The 14,562-nt window shown below is 44.5% G+C and overlaps 1 protein-coding gene across 1 annotated transcript in view; it reads left to right on the plus strand.

The window, feature by feature from the left end:
- Nucleotides 1-14,562, plus strand: part of PIK3C2G (phosphatidylinositol-4-phosphate 3-kinase catalytic subunit type 2 gamma) — a 296,240-nt gene that overhangs the window by 217,472 nt on the left and 64,206 nt on the right. Inside the window, exon 26 of the mRNA XM_075897746.2 lies at nt 1,507-1,616. Within this exon, the coding sequence (XP_075753861.2) occupies nt 1,507-1,616 (110 nt within the window). The remainder of the gene's footprint in view (nt 1-1,506; nt 1,617-14,562) is intronic.

Below are 14,562 nucleotides of genomic sequence, written 5' to 3' on the forward strand. Positions count from 1 at the left end.
TTGAGATTCTGGAACTGTCTCCCAATAGGAGTAAAAGACACAAACTAGTTTTTAAATTAATCTTGCTAAACCAGGATTCTCTGATGAGATTGCTTGTGATACTAGGGGACAGAAAACCCAGAAGATCCCGTGTTCCTGTATCCTCTTGTATTTGTAAGTGTCTCTGGGAAATTAGACTGATTGAATTCATCTCGGTGATTTTTCTGTCTCCTCTGAGTAACCAGTGTTCAAGCTGTCACAGTTCCAGCAGCGGTATAGATAAAACCTGAGCCATTAGGCAACATCTGAGCTATGCTGCTGAGGAGAAAAGAACCTAAAATACAAACACATTGATTTTAAAAAACATAAAAAAGATGGAAAGAAATAAGGAAAACAAATACCCCTCTTCTCACCTCCTTTCACTTTCCCCTTACCAATAACTTACAACAAAAGCAATGTTTCCCTTTTGTTTGGTTTAATCTTCTGAGATCAGTAGGCACTTTTGTCTGTACTGGAAATATATTTCATTGCAAAATGTACACACTCAAGCAGCAATCATAATGCTACATGTATATGTTTTCTGAGCAATGAAGGTTTTCTCTCTGTTACACACAGTCCATCGTCTCAATTTGGTGTGAGGAAAATGCAAAGTCAGTGAGTTTTAAAAGTTTATTAGAAACTTTTTAATTTTTTAACATTTTAAGGTGCCTAGGAATAGGTGTGCTGGTCACATAGAATATGCCTAGGTGTCCACTTCTCATTGCACTGCACTGACCATGTGGTTACCTCTCATTACATAAATAAGAATAGGAAGAAGTAAACCAGCCTGAGGGTGTGGACTCCTAGGCCATGTCTACACTTGGAAATTATTTCAAAATTAGTAAATTTAATAAATTTGAACTATTGTGTCCACCCTATGGGGAAGCTTTGAAATTAGTCTGAGTTACGCTTTGTTAATGTGGACACAGTACCTCAGACTTATAGCCCCAGGAAGAACTGGGGAGAAATTAGTTAGACGTTACTCTGGGGCATAATTATTTTGAATTAACAGCACTGGAGTATCCACACTAGCATTATTGCAAAATAACTATTTCGGAATTAGTGTTACTCCTGATGAAAAGCAGGAGTACAGATTTCAAATTCCATGGCCCGTTACTTCAAAATAACGAGCTTGGTAATGTGGACGCTCCACTTATAAATTCAACCTTGGTGGGAGTTATTTCAAATAAAGTCCTAGTGTAGACCAGAGTCTAGGGGAAGGATCAGTTGTAAAGTATCAGATTCCTGAGGTCCAGAATCCATTTGAATATGCCCTTTTCTAGTGCATCAATGTGAAGAAGTTACAATTGCATTTCATTCGCCCAATCAGGATGTTATATTGAGTCACAAACGTCCCAAATTAGGAGAGGCTTGTAATTTATAAATAGGGAGAGTTCTTTCCCTGTAACTCCATTTTTTTTCTAACTAGCCGTGTTCCATTTCAATTATTTTCAATGGATTTATTGGATCAATCCTATATGTTCATAGATGCTGCATGCAGGGTTGCCTGAGCTGAATAGTATCCAGGATCTGAAGTATGTGTATGATAACCTTCGTCCACAGGACTCAGAACTCCAAGCCACCAGCCATTTTACCAGGTAAAAAACAGAAGAGAATTCAGAAATCTTTTATTATTATTATTATTTTATTACAAATATTGTATCCCTTCCCTCCCCCTCCCTCTCTCTCTCACACATACACACACACACACACACATGTAAAATGCAAAACCCCAAATGGGGGAGAACATAAAACACCTCAAGAGGAGGAACACACACACACTACTAAATACCACTAAAAGCACAGATAACATGTATGTTCTCTTTTTTGCTTAGAGACACTTGCAAATTAAAAAATCATAGGCGTAATTTCCTATGGAGTCAGTCAATTGAAATAAAAAAATTGCACAAAGGGTTAACTTGTCTCCAAACATAAATGCACAAACAAACCCTCTCATTATGCATATCACTTAAATTATGAAAAGAGTTGTTCAGACCCAACTTATTTTCATTGCTTATGTTGCTTGCAGTTTGTTGCTCAGTTTGCATATTGTAACTGCGCTGGTATATTTCTTGTCAGCTTTGCTCTAATATACTGTGACAATGCTATAGGGTTTGGACTGCAAAAGCTTCCAGTGAATCTTTGAGTCATCTTGTTCAAAGTGCTGCTTGAGTTCCATGAAGAATGTGCTTTTTGTGTTGGTTTTTGTAATATGATTTTGAAAACATTAGGAAGCAATATGGCCTTGTTGCTAAAGCAGGAGATCTCACTTCTATTCCTGGCTTTGTTGGGTGATCTTGGGTAAGACACTTCACCTCTCCATGCCTCAATTGCTCCATCTGTAAAATGGAGCTAATGATATTTTCTCATGCTTTTTGAAATCTACAGATGAAAAACACTATATAAGAGTTTAGTATTATTAATAATCATTTTGCTGCTTGATTGGCATTTGCATAATATGAAGTTTTATTTCTATCTCACTGTTTGGATTCATCTGAGATCGATGACTGAAGATTAATGGCAGTTTAGCAGCCTATACAATACAAGTTTGATGTTCTCAATCCTGTTTTTTGTGGACAAGCATCCATCACACAGAAATCTCCACTGCAGTTGGTGCCTTTATTGATAGTCTCTATAGAGAGGCCAAGCATGGACCAAGTGGTCTTGTAGAGGCCCAGCTGGGGAAAGCTTACACAGTCCCAGCCTGCACTATACCAGCTCCTGAGAAAAGAGGACCCCAGAATATTGCCCAGCACCTTTGAGTACAAGCAAAACAATATTAAACTTTTCATAAATGAGAGATGGGCCTGAACCCAAGCAATCCAGTCAAAAGCACAACTCCTCTTAACTCTTTCTGGCATTATCTAGACCTGCACCTTGATGGCAATTTGAACTGTGTTGCTCAGGCTTTTATGATATGTCAAGAATAGAACTTGAAAGCAGTACAGCCACTCAAAATAGAGAAAGGTTTGGACAATGATACGAAACCTTTGGGTAAGAGTAGTTAGGAACTTTCAAAACTAAATTATTCTATTACCGTATATTCCGGCGTACAAGACGACCTCTGAAGTTAAAAAACATCCCCCAAAAATCGGGGGTCGTCTTGTACGCCGGATGCCCCGCCGCCGGAGCCCCTCCGCGGCTTTGAAAGCCTCGGGGGAAGCCGGCGGGGGGGCATCCCAGGCGCGCATGGGCTGCCCCCCCTCCGGAGCCCCTCCGCGGGGCTCCGGAGGGGGGGCAGCCCATGCGCGCCTGGGATGCCCCCCCGCCGGCTTCCCCCGAGGCTTTCAAAGCCGCGGAGGGGCTCCGGCGGGCGGGCAGCCCATGCGCGCCTGGGATGCCCAGCCGCCGGCTTCCCCCGAGGCTTTCAAAGCCGCGGAGGGGCTCCGGCGGGGGGAGCCCAGGCGCTCCTGGCGGCTTTGCTCCCGGTGCCTCTGGTCTGCTGGGGACCATCTCCAGCAGACCAGGGACACCGGGAGCAAAGGAGGCGGAAGGGCGCTGGGGTATAAGATGAAACCCTATCTTTTAATTAAAAAGATAGGGGGTCGTCTTATACACCCAGTCGCCCTATACGCCGGAAAATACGGTATTTTAGAACACAGCAGCATCCCCAACTCCTCCTTTTCACCCCTAGGTTTTCCTTATTTCCTCCTTACCCTTTGATTACCCAGTTTCATTTGTTTTTAATTTAAGATAAATGTTGATCCCATCTTCTCTAATCCCTACTCATTCTCATTCCCTCACAATTTAAAGTATTGTTGAGCTACAGCCTTGGATATGGCAAGCTCAAGGTAAAAACAAACCTTATTAATAGTAATGATAAGTTACATCCATGCATCAAACAGGGAAAAGATCTCTTAATGATTTCCTCAGAGTACAGCTGTATGCTTCCAGTGCCTTGAAACAAATGCCTGATTGTTAGAGTTATTGTCAAACAAGATCTTAAAACCCTGGAGAAATGTACAATTTTGCTCAAGTGCATGTTTTCTTTCTTTTAATGTAAATGAGGTTTGTTTGCGCTGTCTGTATGTGTTACTCCAAGAAAATGCTCTCATTTAATCAGTTTAAATACACTTCATGGAACCAGTTAACTCATTGTCTCTTTGTCCATATGTTAGTTTCTATTCCTGGTTCATTTAGCACATTGATGTTTTTGACTAACATGTTTGTAAATTTTAATGTGGACAGGCTACCAAGATCTGTTCCTAGTCCCGATTAAACTTATGACTAGCCTTATTCTGCCTCTTAGGTGTTGTGAAGCCTCAAATCCCCGTAGTGCTGAACACTTTCAGTATGGTCCCTTGTGCCTCATGCTATGGCTTATGAGAACAGGCAGCACAGTGCTGATTACATTGGTCCAACACTGCTGCTTCACCAACAGATTTCTTCGACTGCTCTTTACTGCCCTTGTATGAAAGATCAGAATCAGCATGGGAATCCAACCATGGAAACTTCTGGTTCTGTAGTTTGATAGCAATATATTATGGGTATATTATTTCTAGTCATTGTATAGTGATAATAATAATGCTTTAAACAAGGCTCTCGAAGTATTTCACCAACTTTTTTTTTTCATAACATCCTGTGCAGCTGGTGATGAGCCCTCAGTGAAAACTTAGAGGGAAACAGTGGTAGTTAAGTATTATTCTAACCTTTTTTGACATAGGTCAAGTGATTTGTCTAGAATCACTTAGCAAGTCAAAGGAAGAGATCCAAAGTCCTCACTCTCTCAGGCTAAGGCCATACTACAATCGTGGGTTGCTAACCTAATGTCAGAGACCACGTGTCAACATGGGCTTCTGTGTAGGACTATATAAGCCCACCTAGAAATATGAGTAATTACTTGAGTTGGGCACTGAAACCAGGGCTGCTGCAGCTCGGTGCTCTCATGCCAGAGCTGGTTAGATTAAAACTAGTTTTGAGTATATGTACAGGAGCTGCAATCACACCCCATGCAGCCAAAGTGTATACTCTATAGATAGCATACTCTATCTCCTAGTCTGTCTAGCCACAGCCTCTTGACTCCATATGTTGCTTTGTCTTTATTTTCTGAACTACTTCAATAAATGTTTGTTATTTTTAGACATGACCAGTTACAGGCTTGCTGGCTACTTTTAGAAGGGGCCTCCATGGTAAGACTATCCTGGGAGAGCTAATGTAAATGGAATGAGCCAATCTAAGCAGGTACTTGAATAATGAACACCTGAGCCTCATACAAGGCTACCAGGACTAAACTGTCAAGAGATGCTCCCAGAAAGAATCTCTTCTGAGGGAGAGGAGCTCCCAGAGCCCAAGAAGGAAGTGGTGCAAACCATGGGCCCAATGGGAAATATTGTATTTCAAGTTTATTCCCATTTAATAAAATAGAAACCCCTCCGGGGAATGCACTTACATCCCCTCAGAGTGTGTAGAACTCTTGTGGGGCCCTGAGAGAAAGGAAAGTGAGGCAGATAGTGCCGGCAGCACTAGCTCAGCAAAGTAGTGATAACGAGTAGGCACAGCTTTTGCCAAGTGATTTGAGAAGTGGGATTCTGAGACCATTTACCATAGGGGTGCTGGAACACTTTTTATAGTGGGGGTGCTGGAAGCTTTTGAACCAAACTGAAAACTCTGTATAGAATGGAAACTACTTCAAACCAAGGGGTGCTGCAGTACTCTTCCACCCACACCTGTAGTTCTAGCACTTAGGCTTCCCATTAAAGAAGAATGATCATGCAGCACAGTGTAAACACCTTCTTTGGCCGTGACATCCCCCTATATCAGTGAACAGAGGGCAACCAGAGCTGTTAGAGTTCAATTCCATTTGGAAAAAGGGGAATGTCTGAGTTCTACAGTGGTAAAGAATCAGTTGTCATTGACACCAACATGGAAGAAGGTACAGTGCTCAGCCAACTCTATGTACTGACTGAGAGGAAGTGGGGCGTGCTTATGTAAAAACAATGATTGTAAAGCTGGCCCCACTTACAGAGAAACTGAGGAGAGCCAGGATGGCAAAGACATCCTGCCACAAACTGCTGGCTGCCGTGAAGTCTGAATAAAGAAGTGGGGAACAAGTTTGCAGGCAAGAAAATGAGGTGTCCCCTGGTTTTGGTTGCAGGAAGAATGGGTGCATAGAAACATGTTGCTCTGCTAAAAGTTTTGACTTCAGGTTAAACTTCGAGAAAGAGGTTTGCAACCTAACAGACATTTTCTCTCCAGACCAAGTAGTTATTCCAATTTCTCCCGTCTATCACCAGAGAGAGAAAGAGAGAGAGAGAGAGAGCGATTGATCGATCCTTTCTCTTCCTAAGCACAGCAATGGAGAAGTTGGGGGCTAGAGAATGTCAAGTCTGCCTTGGAGCAGCATGTTGCCTTGAAGGAAAAAGAGCTGCAGACTAAATTCCAAGAACTGAACATTCAGGGATTAGCTGTATGAACCCAGGAAAAGAAGCTGGGGAGAGGGAACTGACTTAGGAGTGCAGGACCAGGGTGTTGAACCCTGTGCAGATACAGGTGAGTACAGAAATAGATTACTGGGAGACTTGTATTGCCACAGAGGGATGGATTGTCCTGTAAGGACTCCAGAAAAGCCCTCCAAGAGGAACAATCGATTCCCTAATAAAAGACTCAGCTATACAGGCAGTCCCCGACTTACGCGGATCCGACCTACGTCGGATCCACACTTACGAACGGGGCTCTTGCCCCGGAGGTCGAGGTAGCGGATTGCTACCTGCGAGCTCCGGGGCGAGAAAGCCCCGTTCGTAAGCTGCTCCGGTGCCCCTGGTCTGCTGGAGACCGTCTCCAGCAGACCAGGAGCACCGGGCAGGTTCCCGCGCTTCTGAGGCTTTGCCAGAGCAAAGCCTCAGGAGCGCAGGAACCGCCGCTGCTGCCGCTTGAGACCAGGTGCCTGTGGTCTGCTGGGGACCGTCCCCAGCAGACCACAGGCACCGGGACTGAAGCCGCAGCCGCGGGGGGGGGGGGGGGGTCCCGCGCCTCTGAGACTTTGCCAGAGCAAAGCCTCAGAGGCGAGGCACCCCGCTGCCGCGCTGCTCTGCTCCCCGTGTCCCTGGTCTGCTGGGGGAGGGGCGCGGATAGTGTGCGCCCCCCCAGCAGACCAGGCTTTTGTTTTGGACCCTGGAGCAGAGCAGCTGGGGCGCTGCCGATTGGTCCTGCAGCACCCGCTCTGGGCACTACTGGACCAACCCTGCAGCACCCCAGCTGCTCTGCCCCAGGCGTCCTGATTCAGCCGCTGCTGGTCAGTTTCAGCAGTGGCTGAATCAGGACGCCTGGGGCAGAGCAGCTGGGGTGCTGCTGGGTTGGTCCAGTAGCGCCGAGGAGCGGTGCTACTGGAGCAACCCAGCAGCACCCCAGCTGCTCTGCCCCAGGCGTCCCCAAGTCAGCCGCTGCTGAAACTGACCAGCGCTGACTACAGGAAGCCCCAGGCAGAGTTGCTCTGCCCCAGGCTTCCTGGAATCAGCGCTGATCAGTTTCAGCAGCAGCTGACTTGGGGAAGCTTGGGGTTCTTAAGTTGAATCTGTATGTAAGTCAGAACTGGCGGTCAGTTTCAGCAGCGGCTGAATCTGGACGCCAGTTCCGACTTACATACAGATTCAACTTAAGAACAAACCTACAGTCCCTATCTTGTACGTAACCCGGGGACTGCCTGTATCTAAGGCTATATTTACCCTGGAGTATAAGCCCAGGGTTCCAGCTTGGCTCAAGCCTACTTCCCCTTCCATCTACATACAAATTGCTGTAATTGAGGGTTCAGACCCAGTGTCCCAGGTTTCCATGGGACTTAACAGTCTGAGTTAAGCCACAACCCAGAGTTCAAGCCATTTTGCTGTGCCCTGGAGACACAGCCTCCCTGGATTCATCCTCAGCAAGTCCATCAAAAGTATCCCACAATCCCATGGGCCAATTTTCTTTGTCCTCTGAGCAGTCAAGTTTGGTGGGCAGTCAGGTTTTCACACACTGCAGCCTCCTTTTGGGAGGGTGCTAGGAGGTCCGAGATATGGGTAGTTGGATTTAACCCAACATAATACAGTGTAGATGCTGGAGCTTCAGTCTGGGATCCACAGTTCAGTGATTCCTAACCCTGGGTTGACAAATAAGTGTAGATGCTTGAGTCATCGGCTAAAAAACCCAGGGTCTGCTAACTTGCGTTCTTCTAACCTTGGACTTGCATTGCAGAGTAGACATACCCTAAGATCACATGAATGACAGAGGCCACAGGTCTGGCAGGAGCACCACCAGATACACAACAGTTCTCTACAGTAATGGACTGAAGGGAAATGCAGGGAAAGGCTGCTATTGCTGATAGAAACCAGGTTGAAATCCTGGAATTGCAGAAGCAGGCAGCAGAGAACCGTGGTGACACCCAAGTCTCGTAAACATCATGTTTTACTGAGGAAGACAAAAACACTGTCAGAGATTTAGGGGATTTGCTGGCTGCTGCTGAACAGACAGTTCCCACCTGACTAGAAAACATGACCAAACACTGGCCATTATTAAACCTACCTTTTGGTATAGATTGGCACTGAGGGGATGAGGAAGGTATGTTACATGGTTGCTGATCCTTTTAAAAGGAGTCCAGGCCTAGATTACTCATTACAAGCTAATTTAAGGGGAGCTGGCTTATCAAGGCACTTCATTAAATAATGAGCTCCCAAGCCTGGTAAAAGGCCATCAGGGCTCAGTTGTAAGGAGGTGCTCATGGACAAAAACTCACCTCACAGAGAGGAGATCTCAAGATATCACAGATCCCAAGGAGGAGTGCTGTGCAACCCCGGAGCCTGAGGGAGAGACTGTCTTCTACCCTTATATATATTAAATGTAGTAGAGCAAAGTAATTGTCCTACATCTTTTCCTGTAGAGCAGGAACACCTTGTGACCATCCCAATATCAGATACAATTGTCATTAAAAAAATCAACATGCCAACAAACAGTTATTTCCTGCTATAAGTATGGGGCAATATTGTGACTTCTCAGATACCATGATAAGCGTAGCAGTTGGCAAAGTTGGCCTTTTTTTTTTTAACAGCAGTCAGTACAGTATAATGGTGTTATTTCAATATAAAGTCACTTTTTTACTAGTTACCTGAACTGTTCAGCTTTGTCAACAACACCATATATGTGTTGTTATTTAAGAATAACTCAAACTATAACGTCTAACCCTAGGACTAACCCTATCCTAAATATTCTTGGGATGGATATTCCATTTGTTAGGCTAATTGGCTTGCCCTTTCATATTTTGAGCTAATAGACCAATGCTATTAGAGGCTGATCTCTAAACTTTTAGAACCATAAAGCATTCTTTGTTTTAGGAATTGATACTGCTCTGGTTCTTCATTGAAGACCCGTTCTGTAATCTCTGTTAGCATCTGTACATCATTTTCCTTTGAAGACAGTTTATGATCCCTAGCATTGGGTCACTGCACTATAACGAGCTGATCAGCAGTAGCATGTTTCCCAGACTACAGATTTTTGTAATCTTCTGTATCATTGATAAACATAGTGGCATTTGAAATTTAATCAAGAGTTTCTGCATTAGATTTCCACTTCTGTGAGACCACCACTATATGAAACAATTGTCTATCATGCATCCCTGCCCTAAACTCAGTTTAAGCCTTGAAACTCAGTTTGATCACTTCCCCTTCCCCATTTCTTATCTACTGAGAAAACATGTTATCCACATAACAGGGAATCCTTCCTACTCCTGGAAGTAGATCTCCTGGCTTGGTTTGCTACAAAGTGTCACCTTGATGTTGTGTGACATTTTTAAGTGTTCTTAAAATGCTTTTACAGTTAGTCTGGTTTTTAAAAATGGATTAAAACTGGTTCCTTGCTATGACTGAAGAGTTAAAATTCTTTGCAGTACACAAGGAGCCCCACTGCTCTTGCCAATGAATAAGAGCTGCACGGAGGATTACCAGAAAATTAGTAATGCACATCTTCAAAAGCTTGACAGCAGGGGAGATGTTAACGAGGTGTTAGCTGATGTATCTGTTCATTTTATTTATCACAGAATAATTTATTATGTGCCTATCATAGCATAGGTCAGGCGTGTAGATTCCAAACCACAATACCAACTGCCACAAAACTAGACCACTCTCCTAACACAAATCTCCTGCCATGAGGAACTGGCAACTTATCTCTCAGCAACCGCTTCCCCCAGCTAGCTAAAACACTAGTGGAGGCTCATGACATCTGCAAGGGCACAGACAACACTGCCATCTCATAAGAATGGTCACAGTGGGACAGACCAAAGGTCCATCTAGCCCAGTATCCTGTCTGCTGGCAGTGGCCAATGCCAGATGCCCCAGAGGGAGGGAACACAACACATAATCCTTATGTGATCCCTCCCCTGTCACCCACCTCCAGAGAAATAGAGGCTAGGGACACCATTCCTACCCATCCTGGCTAATAGCCATTGATGGACCTAACCACCATGAATCTATCTAGCTCTTTTTTGAACCTTGTTAAAGTTCTAGCCTTCACCACATCCCCTGGCAAGGAGTTCCACAGGTTGACTGTGCACTGAGTGAAGAGAGTATGCTTGCAGATGATTTACAACCACAGGTAATGGTCACATTGTGTGAACTGCAAAGACACTAAGACAAACTTCTTACTCTCCCCTGTGAAGCTGCCTCCACTATAATATGACAGGCTACACAGAGAAGGTCAGGGCATAGAGAATCCTTCACTCTATTGATAGTCTCTGCTATACTAGGCTATGTCTATACTACCAAGTTATTTCAAAATAAGTTATTTCGAAATAACTCCTGAAATAACTATTTTGAAATAAGCTTATTCCTCATCACAAGCAGGAGTTATTATTTTGTAATAAAAAGCCCATTATTTAGAAATAACAAGCTTGGTGGTATGGATGCTCACCTTGTTACTTCGAAATAAGGAGAGTTGTTTCGAAATAACTCTCCAGTGTCAACATGCCCCTATAGGCCCTGGACAGCAGGATGACGATAGCCCTCAATGGATTCCTGACTAAGGGTGTGTCTACACAGCACGCTAAACTTGAAATAAGATACACAATTTGCGCTATGCACATTTCATATCTTCTTTTGATTGTATTTCAAAATAGCTTTTTTCAAAATATGGCTCATCTACACGGTGCCAAATTTTGAATTAGCGTGCTATTTTGAGACATCCCTTGTCCCTCACTGAACAAGGTTTACTGAGATGTTGGAATAACATACCTATTATTTCAAAAAATATTTCAAAATAACGGGCGTGTTTAAAAGACACAGGGTAGCCATTTTGGGAACCTCTGGTATCCCAAAATAGCCTCGCTGTCTAGACGTACCCTAAGATCCTATATGTGCTCTTTGGATAATGGATTAACTCTATTTTTCTTTCTAGTGGGCTCTACTAAAACTGAGTCAGTTTCTGTCCCGTGGTTCCATGTTCATAAGAGGCTACGGTGGCTCTGCACCTGACAGGCTGATTCTCAACTGGTGGGGCCAAATAAGGAAAGGGTGAAGCAGCAGAATTGACAGGATGAGCGGAGTGGCTGAGGCTAGTTGAGAGAACTTGCGGATGAGTTTTCTCCTCAACATGCGCACATGTGCATCCTTCCTTTTTCTTTTCCACTCACAGGGCCTATCAGGCTTGCTGCTGTCCCAGAAGATTTATAGGGACAACTGTAGCATTGCTGCTGGGAGTTGGGAGAACACTCAAGACCCGATCTCTGATACGACACAGCAATTCAAACACACAACTCATTTGAGGGATGTTGAGGATCCAGGTTGTGTGTGTTTTTCCTCTCCATACTGCCTGATTACACTTGAAAGTAATCTTCAAAATGAGTTGTTCTCTAATAGGCTCTGTCAACATCTTTCATGTCCTCTACAGAGGCCCAACTATCATTTCTCCATGGAGTCCAGGATGAACTTCACATGTTAATTAGCTCACAGATGTCCTCCTACAGAGTCATGATTATGTGCTTTGAGGGTACCTACCAGCTATAGCCGCGTTACTTGCAGAGACATAGGCCAAACTTTTTGTCCTCCACTTCAGAGAACAGCCACCTGGCCTAAGATGTCTGTGCATCCTGACTTACGTAGGAGCTTAGCAGTTCTTTAGAAATGCTGTGACTCATATATTAAATCCAAATTTAATTCAGCCATTATGAGGCATAAAATTGACACACGTGAATTACACTAAAAACTTAGTTTGCTTTTGTAAAAGGCAAACCAGAAACTAAACTGGCTGCTAACAGCATGCTGTTATGAGGAAACCGAAAATTGTAGGCCAGCTACAAAATTACTAGAACCAAAATCAGCTCCTCTGTTTCTTTTTCAGTTTCATTTGCACATTTATTAGCACTTTATATAAGGTCAGTGCGCTCTTTCCCTACATGGCCCAGTATATAGATCTGTACAGGCAGAGCCTTGCAATCACATGGAGCCTCATTGATTACATTTCAGTGAAGGCATCTCCAGCACAGAGACAGTTGCCTGATGAAAACACAAGCTTGTTTGCCTGTTGCAGAGAAGACAGAAACATCAACACAACATCAAAACAGACCTTCCAGCACATCATTTTTAACGAGTAAACGAGACTCTGTATTTTTTCTATATATGTATCATTTGTTTTTCATATCTTCCATTGGTAGCATCCCTTTTAAGTATTTGATAATGTAAGCCCTTTTTTCAGTTTATATATAAAGTAAAGGTGTGTGATTAGCAAGGTACAGGTTAAAATACTTTGAGAGGTTTAATGGACCCATAGAAAGAATAACAGACCATTAAAGAGATGAATTGCCTGAATTATAGTCCTCTGATATCAGCTGCTCTGCAACAGTGATACTGTCTGAATACTAAGTTGGTTTTACACTGTAAGCAAAGGCACATTTCAAACAAGTTAGATTAAACTGAATAGTGTTTAGCTGTAACATGATTCTCTCTCAGTAATACAGTATTCTGACTTTTCTGGCTGCTTTTCTATATTATGGTAGAGCTACATATTCCAGAACCCCAAACACATTCTAGTGATTTATCAAGTGATTAAACTACATTTTGAATATATAATACTCTGTCCCTAGGAACTAAAAAAAAAAGTTTTACAGCCTTGGATATGGCACAATTAATCAGCAACGTATTAATTTGTCCCATAATATCCTAAATTAAGATTTATTTCTTTGTTTTGAATGAAACTCCTAACTTATTTCATTTATAGAATGGGTTATTTGCCTCTTTCAGGAAATCTTATTAAGTTGATAATTATCTTACCTTATTGGCAGATTAGTTTCGTCATACTACATTAAGAAAAAATACGTATCTTCACTTTTGCATCCTTACTTAGTTTAATGTGGCTAATTTTTACATGATAAATTGCACAGAACTTTGAGCAAATTCTGCATGCATAACTGGGGGTTGGTTTTTTTTTTGTTTGGCATCTGGGTTTGTTCTTTTGGATATGGCTGCATTTGTGAGTCGTCAGCCTGAATGGCAGAAGTCATGGAAATTTAGGTCTCAATTCAGAAAAGCGTGACTATTCCCAGTACAGCCTTAGCACATGCTTACCTTTAAGCATGTGCTGAATTCCTAAGTAAATGAGTTGGTGGTTCAAGTTAAGCATGTGCTTAAGTGTACTTCTGACCAGCAGTAGATTTAAACCTACATTTGAGCCCTAATTGGGACCTAAAACTGGGGAAATTGTAGGACTCTTTCCAGTTTTGTCAGGAGCTGTATACAGGCAGTCCCCGGGTTACGTACAAGATAGGGACTGTAGGTTTGTACTTAAGTCGAATTTGTACTTAAGTCGGAACTGGCGTCCAGATTCAGCCGCTGCTGAAACTGACCAGCGGCTGACTACAGGAAGCCCGAGGCAGAGTTTCTCTGCCCCGGGCTTCCTGGAATCAGCCGCTGATCAATTTCAGCAGCAGCTGAATCTGGACACCTGGGACAGAGCAGCTGGGGCGCTGCCGGGTAGGTCTCTGCAGCGCCGCACCTCAGCGCTGTGTGGGCCAACCCGGCAGCACCCCAGGTGCTCTACCCCAGGTGTCCCCAAGTCAGCTGCTGCTGAAACTGATCAACGGCTGATTCCAGGAAGCCCGGGGCAGAGAAACTTTGCCTCAGGCTTCCTGTAGTCAGCCGCTGGTCAGTTTCAGCAGCGGCTGACTTGGGGACGCCTGGGGCAGAGCAGCTGGGGTGCTGCCAGGTTGTTCCAGTAGCGCCAAGGAGCGGCGCTGCGGGACCAACCAGCAGCGCCCCAGCTGCTCTGCCCCAGGCGTCCGCGACAAAAGCCTGGTCTGCTGGGGGGGGGCACACTAGCTGCACCCCCCCCCAGCAGACCATGAAGACGCGGGTGGTGGGACTGAGACGCGCCGCGGTGCCGCCGCCCGGGTCCTCCGCGGCTTTGCTCCGTGTCTCCCTGGTCTGCTGGGGGGCCCCCAGCAGACCAGGAAGACGCAGAGCAAAGCCGCGGAGGAACTGGGCGGCGGAACCGCCCAGACGCGCCGCGGTCCCACCCGGGTCCTCCGCGGCTTTGCTCCGCGTCTCCCTGGTCTGCTGGCGCCCCCCCCCCCCCAGCAGACCAGGGAGACGC

This window comes from Pelodiscus sinensis, chromosome 1 (assembly GCF_052426305.1).
Source record: "Pelodiscus sinensis isolate ZL-2025 chromosome 1, ASM5242630v1, whole genome shotgun sequence".
Classification (NCBI taxonomy): Eukaryota; Metazoa; Chordata; order Testudines; family Trionychidae; genus Pelodiscus; species Pelodiscus sinensis.